General features: G+C 46.6%; 1 protein-coding gene across 2 annotated transcripts; it reads left to right on the top strand.

The window, feature by feature from the left end:
• The first annotated feature begins 120 nt into the window (after positions 1-120).
• Positions 121-22,290, top strand: LOC144145274 (segment polarity protein dishevelled homolog DVL-3-like). Of its 2 annotated transcripts, XM_077676827.1 has the most exons (16): positions 193-868; positions 4,332-4,401; positions 5,230-5,297; positions 5,639-5,694; positions 6,007-6,054; positions 8,020-8,131; positions 8,678-8,768; positions 12,512-12,581; positions 13,477-13,564; positions 14,156-14,284; positions 16,223-16,506; positions 16,996-17,130; positions 17,726-17,893; positions 18,251-18,451; positions 19,340-19,414; positions 21,189-22,290. In XM_077676827.1, exons 1-16 carry the CDS (start codon positions 708-710, stop codon positions 21,236-21,238), a joined length of 1,806 nt encoding a protein of 601 aa, XP_077532953.1. In that variant the 5' UTR covers positions 193-707; the 3' UTR covers positions 21,239-22,290. The 2 variants fall into 2 exon arrangements, with proteins under 2 accessions (XP_077532952.1, XP_077532953.1); XM_077676826.1 differs by having other exon boundaries at positions 121-868; positions 19,340-22,290.
• The last annotated feature ends 63 nt before the right edge of the window (positions 22,291-22,353 follow it).

Raw genomic sequence — 22,353 nt, 5'->3', positions numbered from 1 at the left:
ATTTTGATTTAAAATTTTGTTCGTACTTATTAACAGTAACTAGTAAGAAATGCAAATTTAAAGAAGATTTTATGCTACTTCATGAGATGGGCGCAGTAAATTAATGGGCAATATGAAACGGTTATTTGCTTTTGAAGATTATGACACGCCGATTTAATGGCTCGAAACTTTGCAAGCGCAGTAGCAGATGTTTTTAGCAGGATGTTTTGGATGCCCTGGCGGACGCTGCAGTAACCGTAACTTGCAGACTTGTCTCCGATCGCTGTGTCCGTACTGTGCCAGCGCTATGTAGATTATTTATTTAAGGCCCTCTTGGTCCTGCGCGCTGTGAAGTGTGAATCAGTAATTTGTGACACAAGTTTATGAAATTAGCCGCAAAGTATCCTCCGCGGGCTTCATATCGTTGTCGCTGCTTGTTGATCGGTGATCCGACATCAGAGCCGTCGAAAGCGTCAGGAGTGCCTTGTGTTGCGCTGCTCTTGTTTGCTCTTCCTCTTTTGATGAGGGGCCTGGACGCGACTCGATATGTGTGCTCCAGTTGATAGCTGATGATCGACAAAGGGGCGACCGTGCTTTCCGGTGTGAGACGCGCGGACGCCCGAAGGTGTGGTCTGTGTCGGTGCCTAGCCGAGCGATGGGTTCGCGCTGAGGCTTATCGCCATATTGGCGGACAGCTCCTTTGAGATGCGGATTTAGCCGCCCGCGGTATGGAAGAGACCAAGATCATCTATCACATCGACGACGAGGACACTCCGTACCTCGTCAAGGTGCCTGTGCCTCCGGAACGCGTGACACTCGCGGACTTCAAAAATGTTCTCAACAGGCCCAACTACAAGTTCTTCTTCAAGTCTATGGACGATGATTTCGGGTAAGAGCGCGAATACACTGCGTTCGGACTTAAAGTGCGCGACTAAGTACGTGCCCCGCTCGTAGACGGTTTGAGTAAACCCCTCCCGGGCGAAGGCACGTGCCAGCGGCTCGCGTTTAGCCATTGTCATTCATCCATTGTGCCGGCGCATTGTGGTGACAGCAGAAAGGCGGGCGATTTCCTTTCGTTGAATACAGCGTTCATAATAACACTAAGTTGCTCGTAGTATTATTAATTACTGCGCGGACAGTGCAGTGCCGAACTGTATGGCGATCAATCCCGTAGCATTTAAATTTAAGTGGCGAGAATGTTACGCGATGAGTCGTGGTCACATAGGTTCCTAGTTCGCAAGCGTAATGTTGTGTTTAAACAACTGTAGAATCATGCGTATCGTAAGCTGCAGACGTAAGAAACTGCGCTTTGCGTAGTTTGGTTTGCCGAGACATCGAATGACGTCATTGCGTAGCAATGCCACGGCTTTTACGGCAACATCCGGAACCTAAAGTAAGGTCTGGGGTTGGAGAACCAGAGAACTGCGAAAATGGGATCCTTTCGTTTTGGCGCGCGCATAATGGTCGCGTGCATGTGAATCAATCCCAGCTGTGAACCAGCAAAAAAATTTTACGAAATTTTTTAGTCGCCTTCCGCAGTTATAACTGTCGCAAAGATTTGTAGTTGAATTGTTGTTCGCTATGCTGCCTAGTGGTATCTCTTCACCTGTCTTTAAAGTGGCCATAAAGACGAAATACAAGTTTGTTTTATTCGAAAGATTTGGTGTTTTAAAGTGCCCCAGCACTTGACCGGTAGTAAACGATGCTTTGTTCACTCAGAAAGTTAACATTATAAGCCAAACTTTTAATTATCCTGCTAAATCATGTGTTTTGTTACGTCAGTGATGATGTGTTGAGAGAATGTACCTAAAACAAAAGTTCGTATGTTGACTACAGCTGCTGCAAATGGCGAAACAGTCTTTTGTTGCCTTGTTTACCATTTGCCTTTATGGATGGCATGACGATACCGCTCTCTGCATTTGCTTTGTTTTTTGGCCCTGTTTTTTGCCTGGATTACTTTTGTTACGGTTGATAGTAATCGCTTGTGTAAGATTGGGTATGCTAGACAAACTGCACGTGAGTGGCGATGTAACTTATGCCAGTTGGCCAGTGGCATGTCAGGCAACCCCAACGTGCCCAACGGCTCTGCAGCTTTGGCCGGCATAGTGCGTGCTGCACGTGTTCATTCATAACCTCTGTTGTTTACCCCACCATTCTTGCTGCCATAAAAAGAATAGGCAATAAATTTAAGTGCAAATAGCTTGTTCTTCAAGCTTATAATCCCTGTTTAATTTGTGTTGGAATCACAACAAGCTGCCCATAATGCATTCAGTGCGGAAAAGTAGCTAAGGTGTCGCATTCCTATTCTCTGTTTTTGCTCAATTTGTAGCTTATTTTAGTGAAGTTTGCATTAAAGTGGTGTCAGTGTTATTCTAATGGGGGAATCATTCAAATGAACCAAACTTGCATTTTGTCTTCATGGCCTATTTAACTGTCTTCAATTTATGGCACTAAAATTAAAGAAATGTAGCTTGCTGGGCCAGTTGGTTCATGCTGAAGTTTTGGGAGAACCCCTGAAAAATACGACAGACACGAAATTAAAAAAAGGACAACACACATGCTGTCTTTGTCGTGTTTTTCACTGGTTTTCTCAAAACTTCACCAAAATTAAAGACAGAGAAATTTCCAACTAGGTCTTCAAATAACAATGACAGATATATTCTGGTTGCAGATGTAGTGACTTTGCATTTGCTCTGTTTTATGACCTTCATGTTATTTTTAGATCACCCTTGTTTGAAAAAGCTGCAAACATGGGCAGAGTTTTGTGTCGGCATGTCCTAGTGGTAGCGTATGCGGATAGGCAGCACAAAGCACAGTGATTGAACTTGCGAGATGAGATTGCTTTAGAACACACATAACATGACGATGAGCTTGCAGCATGCACTTTATTGCTGTGAAGCATAAGTTCTTTCGAGCATGCGGCAGTACGGTCCTGTAGTTTTGCCTTTTTGGTCGAATGAGCTTCGCTGCCAGAACAGCATTTCTAAAGAAGAAATGGTTACTTTTGCGGTTAGAAACAGTCTTTTCTTTCTTTTCTTTTTCTTGTTCCCACACTCTACATATGTTTTCTGCGTTTGCTTTCGGGGCAAACAGCAATAATTGCTGCCCTTGCAGAACTATTGCGATGTCATTGCATTTTTCCTCACACCTGTTAGATTGTCATGTAAATCTCAACTGTACCACTTTAAGCTGCTAGCTACAATCTTCCATTATAGCACATTGGTACAGGTATTATAAAACTGTACACGAGGTTCTAGGTTCAATTTCCAGCCTCTATAGAAATATTCCAGAAGAAGGTGAAGTACCGGAGCACCGTACCTTGTTTTATTAAGTTTGTACAGCGCTATTTAACCTGCAAGGTGTAAAGGGGCGTCGACAACATTTGGAGAATGCCTAAAGTTTGCCACGTTGTTTCCCCTCATTAGAGGAGATGACGCAGGCACGGATCAAACAGAGGAACATGGTATTTCTGCAGCCCTGATTGGTTCGTTTTGCTACGTGCCTTCTTACCATTGGCTGATGCCAACCGTAGCTTTATCAGCGCTGTACGAAGCTAATGAAACGATGTATAGTGCTTGTAGCGTCTGATGCGCCCGAAATACTGAACCTCAGCTACCTTACGTTGGTCCAAGGCATCACCTTAGAGGCATTACCTTTGACATCACCAGGAGCTTAGCAATTATTCAACCTGAGGTCCCACTCTTCTCTAGGCTATCTTTGAGAACCTTCCTCTTTACCACACTCGATTGGCTGGTGCATGGCACTGTCATTACTGGGGAGCATGTCAGCAAAATCTTGTGGCATCCAGCTTTTCAAACCAAACATTTTTCTCGGGACACTCATTTTCCCCACCATTGTCTTCTCCTAGCTGCATCAGAGACAAAAAGCTGAGAGGAATAGGGCCCCTGCTGTGAAGTCCACAGTCAATCAGCTGCATTTTATGGATTTGACGAGTTGCCAAGTTCCAGTACTGTGAAGTGTGCATAGTACAGGTGTTGCTACACGCTGCATTTAAAAGCACTGAATGCCAAGCTTTGAAATAGTACCACACTTAATTTAATTACAGGCTTTTTTTTTTTTTAAATTTGGCCAGTGCTCCAAACTTTTGTATCTTGATTTCTCCCTAGTATTTTGTTGCTGGTGTCAACAGATTCATTAAAGCCACACACAGTAGGCCGTAACTTGGCGCAAAGTTCTTAAAAATAGCACCGGTATCCATTTAAACAGCGCAGAGTTTATGCACGCCTAAGTGCAGAAATTTGCAACCGTATATTTGGCAGCATTGTAAAGCTGTTAATTTGAAGTGTGGCATGTTTTTGATAATTTAGTTTTTATTTCTTTGCCTCTTGCAGCGTGGTCAAAGAAGAAATTGTCGAGGATGACTGTCGATTGCCTTGTTTTAATGGCCGTGTGGTGTCGTGGGTAAGTTCAGTGTTCTGCTTCCCTAAAAAAATACTTTGTTAAGAGTTCCATGGGGGCTTGCTTCACATGTTGTTTTTCTGGTGGTGAAATTTGTACACGCCACCTAGATCTTCCTGGAACCACAGCAACACGTGTGGTGTAATCAATCACTCGCAAAATTAAATGCTCGTGTTACATCGATTGTTTTTTTTGTGTGTGTGTGTGTGTGTGTGTGTAAATTGTATGCACTTGCCAGAAAAGAAAAATGATAAAATGGTTTATTCTTTCCTGCGAAAGATGCAAAGTGCATGAAACACCAAACCGAATCATGCAGCTGAGCAAGCAAGCAACAGAAATCGTGGTGCACGGAGCTTTTGTACGTTGTTGACCAATCCCACACCAAAGTGTGCGGGATGTTTCGAAGGATTTGCGCACAAAAGAAGACTGGTGTTCAAGCTATGTAGTTGCAAAACATGCTGGGCTGAAAATTGCTTCTTATAATGGCTAGGCAGGTCCATAAATTGCGTATTGGGTTTATTTGCCAGCAGGATGGCCGAAAAGCCAAGGTAGCTGTTAGTTGCTTTGACCAATTCCAAGCATGGCAGTGAGACACAGAATAAAAGCAAACGTCAGACAGCCTTGTGGGCATTGTTTGTTCAAGTCAGTTTTTTCGCTGAATGTTGAAAAAATGCTGCCCTTTTAAACTTGGACACCTTCAGCCACGTTCTGGTCTTCATTCAAGTTATGGAGGCACAGAGTAAAGCCTGCCTGTGTTATTGCTGGCTCAATGTGCCATGACCTCATTTTGGCACCATATTACCCATTCACAACTGCACTCTGGCCTTGCAGCTTGTGGCAGCCGATGGAAGCAGCGTTGTATCCGAGGGAACGGAAACTCACCGACCACGACCGTTCCCGTAAGTGGCTTTGGTTATTGTGTCTTAGTGCTCAACAAGCACTTGAAGCTGGTATATATACTTGGAACATCTACTAGGCGAAGTGGTGGGCATATGGCGTCAGGTTTTCAAAGGAAACGGCGCTTGACTATGTTTTTAGTCACCATGCTTTGAAATGGGATTTTCATAGGTATCGTCTCATCAGTCATCTATCCCGGGCTTGCTGGCTGAAATATTTATCACCCTAAATGGCTGTTAGTGGATATGTTGTTGTTGACATGGGTTAGGAGCATTGTAATTATGCTTCAAAGCATTATAAATGCTAAGTTACCGAGGTTTTAATGTTTCTACTTGCTTCTTAGGGATGTTGCGGAGACCAGCTTTACAGAATCTGAGTCTGCCATCAGCTCTCACAAAGGTGAGGACATCATCCTAGAGTTTTTTTGTTGTTGTTTCTATTGACGGAGTTGCTTGGTGCTGTTCTCGAGTCACATAAATAAATGCAGGACCTGTCTATGGTTTTGTTTCTGGTTTAAATGTTTATCTTGAGCATTGCATGAATAAATGAATGTCAGGTTTGTGCTATTCAGTGAGCGTGTTCTAGATTCAAAAGTACATATAAAATCTTCGCTTTCAAATTTTTAATTAGTTTTGTCATTGGGTTGAATGCAGCCTAATAAGAGCCACGGTCTGCGCTCATCTAACCGTGGCTTCACTTTCTCTTGTACAGAGCACCACCACCACCACCAACGCGGGCCTGGCCGCCATAGAGACAAGGGTACGTAACAAAAGGCCTGACCCAGGACAGCATAATGCCTTGTGAATGCTTTTATGCGAACCCTGGTGATCAAGCGTCACTTGGTTACAAGTTAAAGCGTTCCCGCAGGACTCGGGCTTGCTTGATAACCCTGAACTGCTCGATTGAAATGTGAAGGGGGATAAGCTAAAAAAAAAATAAAGAAAACAGGCCGGGATTGGACTTGCCACAGCTAACAACTGTTTATTGTGGACAACTTAATGCACCCGTTCTTGTGCTGTCAGAAAAAGTGGCTTGGGGGAGTGGGGGCAAACATGACAAAGAAGAACATCGTCTGTCTTGATGTTTTAGAGAGAGCCAAAAATGTATTGGAACCGAGTGCTGTCTTTCATTTGGGTTCATTGTGAGAGTAATTATAGGTTCTTTGCTAGTCGCGGTGACACTGAGCGCTTTCTGATCTGGAAAGAAGACAAAAAGCACATGGAAACGCATCATTCACAAATGGGGGAGCAAACACTACAAAAATAAGCAGGAAAAAGATGCTTCTTTGTGTACAAACGGCGCGAAAAGGATATTTTGTATCAGCACAACTGCGTATCTGTACAGCGTCCTGGCTGTGCAGGTTGTTCTTCACAGCTTTTTTTTTTTTTTCGAAAGATTTCGTGTTTTATAGTGCTCCCAGCGCTTGGCCGTATTCACTGAGCAATTAATCAATTAGGTCAAAATTTTAATTCTCCCACCAGATTGTTTTTTTACGGGACGTCTGCCATGAACTCAAAAGGGCCGGTATTCAAACGAACTTCCAGTGTGGCATTAGGCTCTGCAGCCTTGTCTACCATTAGTCCTCCCAGATGGTGCTGCCATACTCAGCTGAGAACCATTGGCCGCTGTTGCTTTGTTTTTGACCATATTTGCGTCTGGCTCGTTTTTGTTACGCTAGAAAGTAATCGTTTCGTGAAACATGAGGTATGCTCGAAAAACGGTGCCACGTAAGACAACGTCACTTACACCAATCGGCCAGTGTCGTGTAAAGAAACTTCAAAGCGGCAAACTGCTGTGCAGCTAAAACAAGCATAGCGGGCCCAGTACCAACAGCAGTGCACATCGGCATTTCTATGCTTACGTTTATTTTCGTAACTTTCAATGCTTACCTCAACATTCTTACTGCTGCAAAATGAATATGCATTACATTTAGGTGCAAATAGCTCATTCGGCAAGCTTATAAGCCCTGGCTAATTTGCGCTTGCTTTTGGCGGTCTCAGCCAATCGCACAACTGTACATATGACATCATAGGTTCTGTTGCGGGAAATGAGCTAGTGGGTCGCAGGGCCATTCCCTTTTTTCATAATTATATAGCTTATTTGAGTGAAGTGTGCATTACAAGTGGTGTCAGTTTCGAATGAACCAAACTTGTGTTTTGTCTGCATGGCCTCTTTAAGCATGAGCTCTGTCCATGCAAATTGTTAACAGAAAACCCCGCTCGGAAGAAAAAACGCTTCCTGTGGTCAGAATTGAACTTTGGTCCCTTGCATTATCAAACCAGCGTCTATCCAATTGCGCTATCACTCCATTTGGGGCACACAGCATTTCCTTTGCGTTCGTAGTGCAAGCGTTCGCTTTGGACTTTGGCTGAGTTGAAGTGGACTTTGGCAGTTTAGATTTTGAACTTTAGGAGGGTGGATTGTGGATTTTGATTTACCTTAGTTTGCATGGAGAAAGCTTCGCTTTTTGACTGTCTTTCTCCTTAGAAAGGGGCGTACCTTAGAAAAGCCAAGTTAAAGCTATTGAAGACCACCAGCATTGCTGTTTCCTCAGTCTTTGCATCTCAGTTGCGAAGGTGGTCAATTTTTTTCTCCTTTTTTTTTGCATCCCCTTTGAGTTACATGCGCTGGGATATTAATCAAAGACAGCCCAACAACACTTTCCCGAGAGCAGTCTCTCCCCCCACGCTGCATCACCCTTATGCCGTCTCTTTTTTTCTGCAGGGGGTCGTTCCAACGGCCATGCAGCCGCCAAGCAGGGCAACGCTTCGGTGCTAACTGCGAGCGACATAGAGACCACCAGTTTCCTCGACTCTGAGGACGAAACCACCAGCCGGTGAGCTGGGGAAGTCAAGCGGGGAGGCATTATGTAAAACCGGGGTGCATCAGTTGGGGCACCAGGAAGTCGTCGCTGTCCTTTTTTTTGCCGTGTAGCACTGAGCTACGGCTACCAACTTTTTTTTTCACTGTCTGTTTTTCACTCGTGTTTGCTGGCCATAGTATAGGACACATTTCGCACGGCTCGTTGACAGCTTTGAAGTTTCATTTGCGAAGCAAGAAAGTGTCTAAATTTGCGTCATAAAAGACACCTGCTATGCATTGTGGACTTCGTTAAACTTCAGTAATGTAGCTTTATCTCAGTGAACATAGTTCGGAATGGGGAAATAGCACATTGGGAATTCGGCATTGCTACATATTCTCTTAGTAGTGGTAAAATTTGGCCAGCTGTGTTCAGGGAGTTCTGCTGTTCCACTGCACTTCATAACCAGAAGCAATGAGTTTGGTTGGCGGAAACAGTGGGGGAACCATTTGTTGTGACATTGTTACTTTATAGTGCACCCTTTGTACGTAGAAGCCGCTGTGTTTGTTCTGTTCTTGCCAGAATTTCGACCACAACTGAGGAGAGCAGCGTGTCACGCATCTACGCCAGGCATCGGCGCAGGCGGCGCAAGAAGATGCCTCCCATGAGCCGGGTGAGGACGCTGCAGCATGCTGTGAAAGACTACCGCTTAAAGGGACTCTGGAGGCAACTAGCAAGTTGGTTTTGAAAAAAAAAGCCTGACCCTCCCATTGCTGCTTTAGCATTGATTCGGTGTTGAAAGATGCCTTAATTGCTTAGAAATCGCTAATCAAACGCTGATCAAATGTGACGTAAACAGCAACTGCAGCTACTGTTTGCGTCACGATAAACTGGAAGCAAGCGTGGCAGCGGTGATGTATAGCAGTATGGAAGCGACCGAATACATGTGCCATGCGATTTGGTCAGTTTCAGTCAAATCAGTCGTGCTTTCTAGAACTCCCACTTCCTTTGCAGCTCCGGACCACCTAAGCAAAATGTTCCTTCATGGGACCTGTGATCAGCGTTGATGCTTTGTTGAAGAAAAAACATATTGCCCTTTTGAGGCCCCGCGAATGTTGGCGTCAAGCCAACCTCTCATGCGTAACTCGCACGCTTCCTCATAAGGCGGTACTGCCACCGCAAGCATGGTTGAGTGGCACCATCCAGCGGCAGCCAGAAAAAACGTTGCGCATGCCAGACATTTTAACCACTTCCGGTGCAAGTGTCGAAGTATAGCCAGTGGCAATGGCACCAGGCTTCACGTTTTCGCTATTTTCTACCTTATTTTAAAGAGCCCATGTGTACGAGATTTCGGCGCACGTTAAAGATCCCCAGGTGGTCAAAATTAATCCGGAGCCCTCCACTATGGCGCGCCTCATCGCCTGCGTTGTGTCGGCGCGTTAAACCCTACAATATATCAACATTATTTTAAAGAAAGCTATGTGTAAAAGTGGTATATTCATGTTCTCGGTGAGCTAATCTATCTGTACAGAGAAAGTTGTATTTTGATTTCAGTGTCCCTTTAAAGGGGCACTGACACAAAATTTTGAAGGCGAGATAACGTCGGAGATAGATAGGTGGGAACACATATACATCATCTGCAAAATATCAGCGGCGAATACAGCCTAGAACATATTTAAAATCAATTTTGAAGTGTGCGAAACGCAACCGAGCAGCCAGCAGAGGACCACGCGCAATTGTAAATAAACAACATCCAAACACGTCACGGGTTTGTGTTTGCCGCTTCCGCACTACCGGCGTTTTACGCGGGCTCGCCCGGCTCGCCGCTCCAATCGGAGGGCCGGAGGGCGGAGCTTCTGCTCTCGAGAACGAACGACCCGATCGTTGGCGGCGGAGGCGCCGTGATTTCGTCAGCTAATCGGGCAGCTGGCTGCGACCAAAGTTCTACAGCGATTCCAGGCACTCTGTTTCTATTACTGTTTATTACCATTGGATGCGAAAACGCACCGGAGGCACGAAAAGCCCACTGAGCTAGCCGCACGGTCGCTGTGCAGGCGGCGGCCACGGCCGCGAAGTGGCCCAGGCCGGCGCAGGTAGCTCGAGTGATAGCTTGTTACCGCTGCACGAAATTGTCCCCAAGTCCCGACCATAGTGGCTTACATGAGAAAGGAGTTAATGATGCGATGGCGGGTTGCATTAAAAATTGTCATCTGCACCGTTTACGAGAGCGGCACTCGAATATCCGCCGCAGTGCTGAGCCGAACACATCTGTAGGCGGACCTGTAGGCAGACCGGCCGGCTGCTCCCAGCGCGCGTCTTGCCACCCACCGTCTCGAGCGTCGCGCGTCGTTCTTTAGCCGCGGTAGCATTTGCACTCACAGCGCCTGCGTCACATCCACGGTCGCTTTTTAATTAAGCGCCTCACGAGATCAGTACGTGGGGGCATTCGCAGAAACTGCCGTCGATGCGGATTCGACAGTGCTACGGCGGCTCTGCTCTGTGATATCCCTCCGACGGTCACGTGGTCAGCTTTGTTCACACAAAATCCACAAAATCCATCGTTTCGCGGCACTCTCTGAAACCGGAACTGCGACTGGCCGCATTTAAAATCCATCTAATTAAACAACCGTCGCACGCTGAAGCAAATGAGGTTTCTACAGGTTATAAGTAGGTCACTAGCTACTTATCGCAACGAAAAAAACAAGATGCTAAATTTTTGTGTCAGTGCCCCTTTAATAGAGCCGAGTTGTGTCGCAGATGGCCTGAAATCATCTAATTGTCCATTGTGTTTGTCTTTTAGCATAGTGCCATGTTCGGTAGCCTCATTTTTAAAAACGACAATCACCGTTTGCTTCCTCTGGGGCGGAATTTTAAGTTTTTTGTCCATTTCGTGTCCATTTCGAGCGAGCCCTGATTGGCTGAGCGCAGGTGACTCGGATGTGATGCAGCACAAGCAAGGTGGGGCTTTGGTTTCTGTGCACATCGTTGTCAAAGGCCTCGTGACTGCAAATACGTCACAATTGAAATGGACGTGAGAGGGACATTTTTGGAACGGACACAATTCCAAATTGCACCTAGTTCTTTTGATAACAATTTTTGCCTGTGCTTGTGTATAACTTCCACTGATTGAAAGCTCTTATGTTCTTTTTGTGTACAGTCGAACCTCGATATAGCGAACACTGATATAGCGAAGTAAATACGCTTCATTTCAATGGCACCTATTCTTGTTATAACACCTGGAGAACCACACGATATCGGCTATAACGAAGAAATATTTGGCTGTTGCGAGACTCAAAACTCGACAGCTAGCATATTAAAAGCAAAATTAAAAAAAAAAGTGGGACAAAAACAACCATTTTTTTAGCAGCTTGAAAAACTGCAGAAGCAGTAAAGGCCCTTATTGCGTGTACACTGGGAAAAACTTCGTTCCGCTCAGACTGTGAAAAGCCATCAGGCGAAGGCCACATCCTCCTTCAAGTAAATAAGAAGGCCGGCCTGTTTTGCCGAACGAACTTTGTTCCGTTGTAATTTCACGATCTCACGTTCCAGTCTGTTTAGTTTGAAATGTTCTGTTGTAATTTCACGATCTCACATTCCAGTCTGTTTAGTTTGAAATTTTCCGTTGTAATTTCACGATCTCACATTCCAGTCTGTTTAGTTTGAAATGCCACAAGAAGACAGATGAGGATTAACTCGTTTATAGTGGGTTCGGAGCTTAGAACAATGCGTTTTTTTATCTAGGATTGTTGCGCAAGCCAGATTTCTGATTTATTAGAGCCAATTTTTACCTCTGCGGTTACAACGAATATCGGATATAACGAACTAATTAACTGCCCCGATAGTACTTCATTATAATGAGTTTCGAATGTATAGGCATCAAAATTCACATTCATGTAAGAATTATAGTTATGCAATTCCAGACGTGTTACATGGATGTATACATATCCTTATGTTGCAACAGGGTGGCTAGGAAATGCGTGCAGGAGCTGAGTGCCGTGCTTCAAGTGCCTGCTGAACACACAGAAAGAATGACAGCACTTGGTCATTGACCTGATGTTTGAGTTGCCAAAATAAAAATGAAATGCATCGCGTCGAGTGTGGAAACAAGTGAGGTGACCAGTGATTTATGACGGTCGGTCAGAATTGAGCACTTGTGCCCTTTTTTTCTTTACATGCATTGTCAAAGCATGTGAGGAGACATTCACCAGTGTTTACAGCCGCACAGGGATGCCCAAGCTGCAGTGTGGTCAGGTTCTTGGGAGATATATCGTGTTCCTTTATTAATGTTTCATTGGCTTTGTATTTTCACAGCCATTGGTTACAAACTAGACATAGTTCTGTCTGTAAAGTGGCTTGGTTAGAGACCTGTGCCTCTTAATGTGAGTGACGTCATTTCGGTGTTGTGTTCTTCTGCAGACCTCTTCCATCAGCAGCATCACGGACAGTACACTCTCCCTAAACATCATCACAGTCACACTCAACCTAGGTAAGCATGGGCTCTCTGGCACCTTGACGTTCATCTCCAGTGAGAATGTAATGGCTGAAGACCTGGCAGTGACACAGATTTTGTGGTGCTTAGGATGGTCTGAGAATTCTGTGGAAATTAAATCTCTGTGCTAAGCGTGGCGTTAACCCCCACTTTTTGCTGCTTGCCATGTAGGTTAACCCTTTCAGCGCTGAATTTTTTCTTTCTATTGAAAGAGATTTTTCTCTGTGTTTTCTTTGATATTTGTACCCTTTAAGCTTACAAGTAAAAAATTGAGCTTGTGGTGCGACTAATTAGCGAATCACAAGTGTGACATCTAACTAGGTCATCAGGCAATGAAATATAAAATTTACAGCAGAAAATTGCTTGTTTTCCTAAAATTTAGAAAGCAGTGAGCTCACATACAAAAAAATAGGGCTAGTAGAGCAAGTATTTTTGGATTTAAAGCCGTGTCATAAAACTAGGACTTTGGTCCCTGGGGCCACCCTGACGTCAGTTTGGCCTTCACTGCAATGCCTTCCTCTTTCTAGCGTTCAGTTTTACAAAAAAAAAACGAACAATAGCGATATTTATCGAAAGAGGCATCATTGAAGAGCTGTTTCCTAGAAAACTAGCTCTTTTGATTTTGTTCTCAAATTGCCAGAAGTCTTCTGGTTCATGTCGTAAATATACGACGCCAGGGCTGAAAGGGTGAAAAGTGTTAACTATGCATGCCATCTATTGACTTCCACTTTTTCTTAGGTCTGTACCATCACGTAAAGGTCTTTCTTTTTCCCGGTTTATATAATTCATTTACCCATTTATTTTTACCCGTTAAAGTGTCCGCTGCTCACAGTTGCACGCTGTTATGTAGTTGCATAATTTATTGCCTAACACTTGGGCTCTGTGCTTCCAGACACCGTCAACTTCCTCGGCATCAGCATAGTGGGCCAGTCGAACAAAGGTGGAGATGGAGGCATTTATGTGGGATCTATCATGAAAGGGTGAGTGCGGAAACATTGGCGTTGTTGGTTGGAAGCGATTTAGGGTGACCAAGTACAAAGAAACGTTTCAAAGACTACTTTTCTACATAACCAGGAACCAATGGCTAAAATTTGTCAACGCTTTTCTTTATTCGATCATGCAGATGTCTCGCGAACACCAAGTGATAACAGTTTATTGTAATTTTTAGAGCTTTTGGTTTTTTTGCTCTAAAAAGAAGGCAATGCAGACACATAGCATGATTAATAACAGTAATCCCAAAATAGCCATTCTTGGATGGCACATGAAGTGGGGCATTATGATCTCAGGATTTAAATTTCGTATTGACACGGTTTTATTGCTTGCACTTAACTTCATTTTTTACATTTTTTTAGTTATGGCATTTGATACATTATTTAGAGGATATCAAGTAAAGTTTGAATAATTACTGTCCATTATGTTCTCATTTGGGTCAGCTGACCCTGCAGTTTTCATTTTTGTGTTCCGTAGTCTGGTATTTACAATTTTTTTAAAACAAGGGAAGGATAGTTAACAGCTCGCTAACGTAAAATCTGCATACCCCATCAGGCCGCATGTATAACTTTTTTTTCCAGAGGTGCGGTTGCTCTGGACGGGCGCATTGAGCCAGGAGACATGATTCTCCAGGTGAACGACATCAACTTTGAGAACATGAGTAACGACGACGCTGTCCGGGTTCTCCGGGAGACTGTCCAGAAACCAGGGTACGTTGTTTTTCACAGAACTGAGCCTGGTGTGTGCATCTACACTCTTATGAGGGGGTAAATGCATGTGCTGAACAAATGTCAACTCGTATCTGTTCGGCAGGCTTATTCTTGGGCTTTCCTGCGTCATGTTAAGGGAAATGCGTCACGATGTCCAGCCCTGGTGAGAAGTTCCTGAGCTGCAGTTCTTGCTGCTGGTCTCGAATATGTAAAGGGCAACGGAAAAGTCGTCGTGAAATGCCTGGAAAACATCTTTTTCTTGGTTGCTGGGCAGGCGTGTAATAGTCGGGGGAGAAAATATACAGTCCTGTATTGTTTTTGGGACTTGGGTTGACAATTTCATTATTAGGGGAATGTTGTCTAGGTACGGTATGTGTGGTCCCTGAATCTGAATGCAGAAATCTCAATGCAGAAACTGTTGTAAAAAAAAAAAAACCTGCTTCAACGTCTTAAAATTATTTTTTTTCGCACACCATAAAGCAATGCCTACTGTGTTGCGGGCACTGCATCAGTGGATGTTGGGGAAAGAGAGATTGTGCCTAACAGTGCTGGAGGGGGGAATGGAGAGAGCCCCCTCATATTGGAGAGAGAATTCATAAAATGAGAACTCAGCTAAAAGGAGTCAGAGAGGGTAATCTTTGCTCACTCTTCTGTCCTCCACCTAAACAACTCCTTCCACGTTGTGCACGTCAGACATTGGGTTCAGTTGTAGAAGTTTTGTTTCAGCAATATGACGAAGTGGTTGTTAAGGCACATTCCCACCGGCGATTTGTCTCGTCGCGCGATGAGGCCTTGAGGTGGTGTTCGCACTTGCGATGAGCGATGATGCAACTGCGTTCAGCGCAGCTGCTTCCCGACTTGTACGACCTCGTTAATGCGTCAACCATTCGAAGTCAAAGAAAATGATGTTACGCGACAAAAGCAGGTAGAAATCAAACTAATACACATGCCACTAACCTGGAGCAATGCCGAAAGCATTTGCGGGTTGCGGGAGGAGCAGAAAATAACAAACTCACGAAGGCTCTTTTCAACATATTATTGCACGAAGAAATGCACACGCTTGCTTTTACGCCACAACACCCGCATCACGGCCCACAAATGTCGCTTCTTTTCACAGGCACGAAGTTCTGACGCCTCCGAACTCTACGCGTGTTTACCAGTCGCCGATAGACGAAGAGGCTGCAAGTCAACCTACCGTCTCGCTGTCCACCTAGCTCTATACGATGATTACTTGCTTTTACAATCCATACACGCTTCTCCACACTGATGAGTTCCACGCTATTCGTTGATTATAGTGCACGCGTACGCTGAAGCCACTGACCAAAGAACCGAGGCACAAGGGAAGTTGCTTGCCGGCCCGACTCGGCGGGTACAGCGATAGCGGGCCAAGCGGCCGAGCAAGCCAGCGGCGGTGGCGGCGGCAGCTCGTCCTCGCCCGCCCGCCCGCAGCGTTTGCATACCGGATGTAAAGAAACGTTTCGTTTCCGGCTACGTCAGCCTACTCCGCGGCCGTGATTGGCTTACCGGTTTTGCGGGGCCGTCGCGCGACGAGGAGAATTCGGTCCGAGAGTGATCTGCTCTGCCGTCGCAAAGCGATGAAAAGCGACGGCCAGCTCGTCGCTTTGCGACATCGCTTTTCGTCGCGCGACGAGGCGAATCGCCAGTGGGAATGTGCCTTTAAGCAAACCAGCCACGGCGGACGCTTTTGTGGTGAAGGCGACAAGCGAAAACAGCTGTGTGTTCGAGATTTGGGTGCACGTTAAAGATCCCCAGGTGGTCAAAATTAATCCAGAGCCATCCACTATGGCACGCCTCATCGCCTGTGTAGCGTCAGCGTGTTAAACCCCACAATCAATCAATCAATCAATCCATCAGTCAAATCAATTAAGTAAACCTGGGACTGACCGGTGGCTTTCCCGTCCTTTCCCTCGTTCACAGCCCGATCAAGCTGGTGGTGGCCAAGTGCTGGGACCCGAACCCCAAGGGCTACTTCACGATCCCGCGCACGGAGCCCGTGCGCCCCATCGACCCGGGGGCCTGGGTGGCCCACACAGAGGCGGCCCGGGGCTCGGCTGTGGGCCACTCGCGCCTCTCCCTGGCCCCGGGCCCCTCCCTGCGCCAGCCGCTGCTCTACGACGGGGGCGGGCCCTTGCGGCCACCCTCGGTCTCCACCCTTACCTCCACGTCTTCCTCGGTCACCTCGTCCGTGCCAGAGTCCGAGAGTGAGTGGGCAATGAGAACCCAGCTTTCTCCCTGTGTCTTGGGTCAGAATTCAGCTTATCAACTGGGGCTATGGATTAATTAATTTATTTATTTATTTTGTAAGGGTATGATGGTAAGTGGTGATATTTTGCAGTAATTTTGTACTATAGTTATTTTCCTTCTCAAAAATTTCAGGAAGCGTTCCTGGTCTCAGTTTTTGTCCTCCCTGCTCGCCTGGGCATGCCGGGGGGGCCCAGTAGCAGGGAATAGCTTTAGATGACTGTCAGTGACAGTGGTGGCGGAATTCGATTTCTAGGCCCTCAATGTACACATCCCTGCCATCTTACATGATAGTTAAGGCGATGCGTGTGCTGTTCTCCATTGTGCAATGATGGCCTTTGTTAGGGTCGTTAGAAAACCAGTTTATTGAGACATCTCCTTAGGAATATTTGAACTGCCGAGTCCCCGTGGTGACAATCACCCCTGCCTGGATGCCGTGGTGTTCGCAGGGCAGCTACAGGAGCCACCGCTGACAGTGGAGACAGACATGGAGACAATCGTGAAGGCCATGGCAGCACCCGATTCGGGCCTCGATGTGCGGGACCGCATGTGGCTCAAGATCACCATCCCACGGGCCTTCATTGGTGAGCGGTTGACAGGGGGAGAGCGTTGATTGACACTGGGCCACTGTGTACCCAGTGCCTATGAAGCTTTTGTGATGCTCGTGTAGAAGTGTTTGTTTATGCAGTGGGAACTGAGTACCCAGAGCTGAGCCTTCCTTGTCCCTCTATTTTTCCTATTTTCACAGACAACCGAAGCGCTCAAAAAATGTGTTTGGGCACACAAGCACTGTAAAACCTGGTTAAAACATGTTTCACCACTAAATTAATGGTCCACTTAGTTCCTTGAGCTGGCATTTCTGATGTAGTCGTACTCAGTGGCTGAGTCATGTTATTGCTTCCTGTTTTTTTTTTCCCCGGCAGGTACAGTTAATGAGCTTTTACTTGAATGGAAAGCGCTTAAACTTAGACTGTCATCACCTGATGACGTGGCCTCAGACTGAACATATCTCTGTACACCTGTATGCAACAGCAAAAAATGGTTGTTTAAATCGGAGTCATGGCGAAAAAACTTTCTTCTGCGTCTTCGGAGTTCTGGAAGCCAGGAGCCTTTATGTGCGCGCAATTTTATGTGAACCCACCAACTTTATGCAATCTTGCCCTGCCTGGTCCCTTGCAGGCGTCGACGTGGTGGACTGGCTGGCGACCCACGTGCAGGGTTTCCAGGACCGCAAGGAGGCCAAGAAGTTTGCCAACCAGCTGCTCAAGGCGGGCCTCATACGGCACACCGTCAACAAGCTCTCCTTCTCCGAGCAGTGCTACTACATCTTCGGGGACCTCTCCCTCGGTGGGTTCTTCTTCTTCCCCACATCGCCGTACGACTACCACCACCGTGTGACTTGTACCTACTGCCACTAGGGCCACTGAACACTGTTGTTGCTAGAGGGACGTGATCGTGTTGATATCCTGGGCTGGTGCTGTTAGAAGAATGCAACCGTACCAACTAGCTCGACTTTCGTTACTGTCTAGTCCTGCCAAGTATGCCAAACTTCACGTACAACCTTTCAGCACTGATGGCATCTGAAAGGTTGTCAGGCGATGACCGATCGCAGCAACCTTGCTCGTTTTATCAGTGAGCTATAGGTGGCAGGCGTGCAGTCTGGAGTGCATCGCCCCTTCCTTCCTTCCCCCACGCTGCGTGCAGACATGTGTTCCCTGCGGCTGCAAGAGGAGGAAGAGGAAGGGGGCGGGGTGGGAGGCCTGGTGCCCCCCTGGGGCTGCCTGGGGCCCCTCCTGCCGGCCGGCTACGTCTGCGGGGGGAGCACCGCTGCCCCCAGCGCTGTGGAGACACAGCTGGCCTCGTACGTCAACTACGCCCGCGAGGGGAGCACCCACTCCGGATCCGGTGAGCGGTACAGCTTTGTTGGGAGCTGGGCACACATCAGATCGCCACATAGCCAAGAACGATGCAGGGCTCTTTAGGAAGTAAAGTTTATTGGCACAAACTTGTTCTCCACAAAGGACTTAAAAGACACATAGGTGTTGAAGAAGCAGGCAACAGAGAGGCATTCACAGACAATTGTCGGCGAATTTAAGGCAGCAGTGTTTGCCCTGCGACCACTTATTTTTCAGCCCTATTCTTTCTGGAGTTATTGAATTAGATTGAGAATATTGTCAGTGAAAGAATGGTCTAGGCTAGTGACAACAGGGCAGAACCCTTTCCTTATCAAACAAGATTGCTTGGCGCGACATGGGGCAAAAAGAGCAAATGCGCACTCAGCTAGATAAAATTCAAATAGCCTGTTGCAGCCATACACTGGTAATGAAACGTAAACAAGACATGCTCACACCATTATTCTAAAGTAAAACTTGTTACACAAGCAGCAGTGCTTTACTGATGATTGAATAAACAGCCTCTGAATTGAGGGTTTTGAAGCCTGAAGAAAAGCACCACTCACGTTCATCTCGGCACATACATTGTCTGTGTTTGCTGTTGCTCTCAAACTCTTTGGAACCTCTCTGTCATAGTCAGACTACCCCGCCCTTTTGTAATTGAGGGCTGCACTTTTGTTAGCTGCGCGACATTGGGGCTCTTCGATATTCAGTCTCGTACTCACCACAGATAGTCTGCAGGTAGGCCCAGGGATTCCCCGTGCTATGCAAATGCATGTGAAAAACGAATGCCGGATTACTTGTCGGGGAGTTTGAGACAGATAATTGAAGAGCCCCGCTGTACATTTGGCAGTCTCGGGTGGCCGTGTTCTCAGAGTCGGTGTACGCGCGATGTGCGCAGGGGGCAGTGGTGGACCGCCTGCGGAGCCCGCCGCCCGCAGCGTGGACGGTGCCGAGGGGGCCCAGGAGCTGACCGGTAGTAGGCAGTCCTTCCGCATGGCCATGGGCAACCCCTGCGAGCTCTTTGTGGATGTCATGTGACCATGAACCGTGCATGAGCATGCCCTGCCGCCTAGACCCGGTTATGCCAGAGGCGCCCCGTTTGTGCCCACTGCGCGAGTGCCGTCTGACCAACCAGCGTGCCCCTTCCTTGGGCCGCCCGCATGAGATGTGTGTTGAGTGTGTGTTGCGAATGTCTTTCTCATCCTGCTTTGGAGTTCTTCCTGGTGCCTTTGAGCAGTCAAACTGCCACTGGTAGCAGGTGCGATGATGTCCGACTCATCGTTAACTTGTGGACAACAAATGACATCGAATACCTGTACTGAGAGAATCTAGAACCAAGTTAGCCGACAACAGGGCACAGCCCCTATCTAAGGAAGAAGCATTGGAAGAAGTTTGAGCAAACTGATGGCAAAATTTGTTGCTTTTACTGTTGGCCAGAGGAGGCTGAAGAAAAGCGTCGGTGATTGATACCGTTGCCTATTTAAGCGTGCAAAAGTTAAAAAAATGCTTCAGATGATGCTGGATGTTGCATAAAAGGTGAGGAGGAAGTAATCAGCAAGAGCTGCTGCATTTGTGTGCTCCTGCAGTACATCACTTTCTAAAGAAGTACTGACATGAATAACTCATTAGCATAGGAATGCTGGCTTTCTTTTCAAATGGTTGTCTCTTACCCCCTGGCATAAGACCCTCAAAAGACAACGAAACTGACCACAAGTTAAGGCTGAAAGTTGGGCTAGTTGGTTTTGACTTGACGCCGTATTAGCGGCAAAGAAGACGGGTACCAAGAAAGAAGCAGTTGAGGACTAGCGATCGTCCTGTCTGCTTATTTCTTGGTCCGTGTCTTTTTCGCTGCTAATATGTTGACCACAAGTGTCACTGCTGCTACCATAAATGCTGCCTGTTTTGGAGCAAGAGTTTGTCTGTGGATGTGTGGTTGTAGTTTCTGAAACAAGATTGGTGTTCTGATTCTGTTTGTTCATTTGTTTTGGCCGAGCCTGCGAGCGAGCTGAAATGAGCTCTTCAGATATCTTCAAATATTCCCGGTTAGGCACAACCGTGATGTTGTCCGTTTGCTGGCGTGCAGCAGAAATGCAGAGCTGTGCATGCCTGGAGCCACACAACGTATCAGAACCCTCGGCACTCGGCCATCGACTAACCTGCACCATTTGCACACGCCTTGCACACCACAGCAATTAAACTAAGTGCAAAATCAATGCCCCCAACCTTCGGCAACTGTTAGTTGTTGCTCGTCCCAGTGCCAAGCTGCCGCTGTGTACCAGACGCCTCGGCACCTAAGTGTGTGCTAACCCCCACCGTTTTCACTTTCCGTGCACACCACAACTATCAGATGACAGAGCACTACAAAAACAATACCCTGGCCTTTCGCCAATTGTCCGTGGGTACTTACAGTAGTGCCAGCCGTACAGATGTCCTACACATAGAGAGGTGCACACGAACAAAGAAAGCTGCACACTACGCAAGCTTTGTTTTGTGTGTGCGTTATACTAACGATAACCGCAGTTTTCCAGCTAGGCACTGAGCACCCTTGTACATACTGTAGCATCAGTTCAAAGCTTTATTGTTCACCGAACCTAACCTGTTCGTGTGCGCACGAGCGTGGGTAGTCGGTTGCATGCCCTGTGTTGGGTGATGAGGTCCCCGCATGACTGCCTGCCTGCCTGCCTGCATGTGGGAATGTTGCACGGTGTCCCGGTCCGCCCTAACAAGGTCCCTTGCCTGCTTTGCAGTGGAAGAGGACGGCTTGGAGTATCAATACTCAGACAAGGGCTTGGTCTAACAACGCCTTAGCCATCAGGATGGAGCCAGGGGCCGCACTAGACCATCACAGGACATCAGTCACGCCCAGTGACCGGCAGCCTTGCGGGGCTTTTGCCGCTCGTAACGCCCCAGTTGAAGAAGGGGCCATGGAGACAAAATACAACTTTGTTCAGTTTGAAAAGGCTGTAACTCACTCAGTGCTGTTACAGCCACGAAATACTTTTTTTTTTTTGTCCACTGAAAAATTGCAAGAAACATTGAAAAAATTTCTCAAGTTTCTGGCTGCAGTGACTTAATATGGGCAGGAGTGCCGTATTATGGGGCAGCACTGAAAACATAGTTTATCAGTGTGGTAATTTCACGTTAGCACTCAGATGATACAATCAAAAGGAAGTAAAGCCGCACTGCAATCGCCCGGTTATGCAATCAAAAGGAACTGAAGCCACACTGCAATCGCCCGGTTATGTTTTTAGCGGTGGCTTAGGCTAATGGCCGCCAGTTCCACGTACAAGTTTGTGTCGTCGTAGAGAAGTCGTCAGGACATGACTTGGGAGTTGCCACTGCTAGTTATGTTTCCTTTAATATCTCGGTTATTGATGTTTGCGATAAAATTAAAGTTGCTATTAGGACGAACCAAACTTGTATTTTGTCTTCATTGGTCTCTTTATCGCATGAGCACCTCTTCGTTTTTTTTATACATATATATACATATAATCCTGCTGACCACCGCCATTGGTCGAACAGATCACAAGTGGACGACAGTACTGCGCTCTGGCGAAACTATTCGCTCGTTGCGATGGTGCGTGTGTTCTGCTGGTGCTTAGCAGCAGCGAGCTATTGCCAGCGTCTTGCATTCGTCTGTGGCCGAATATGTGTGTATGTTTGTGGCAGCGACGCGGGGACATTCTGGCCGACGTAATACTACTGTCGCTGCGTTTCGTTTTGTTGAGCGATGTCTGGAGTGTTTTTGTGAGTGACTGCAGGCAGACATTTCTTAGCGTGGCTGTTCTCAATGAGTGATCTTGACGCTGTGCTTGTCACAAAACGTGAATAAAAGGTTGCTATACTGTACGTGTTGGTGTCATGAATTCAGAGGTTGGGCAGTTAGTCACTCGCTATGATATTGTTCATTGG

This window comes from Haemaphysalis longicornis, unplaced genomic scaffold (assembly GCF_048455015.1).
Source record: "Haemaphysalis longicornis isolate Haplotype H1 unplaced genomic scaffold, Haemaphysalis longicornis Haplotype H1 scaffold_7, whole genome shotgun sequence".
NCBI classification, from domain to species: Eukaryota; Metazoa; Arthropoda; class Arachnida; order Ixodida; family Ixodidae; genus Haemaphysalis; species Haemaphysalis longicornis.
This window is presented reverse-complemented; position numbering and strand designations above follow the sequence as displayed.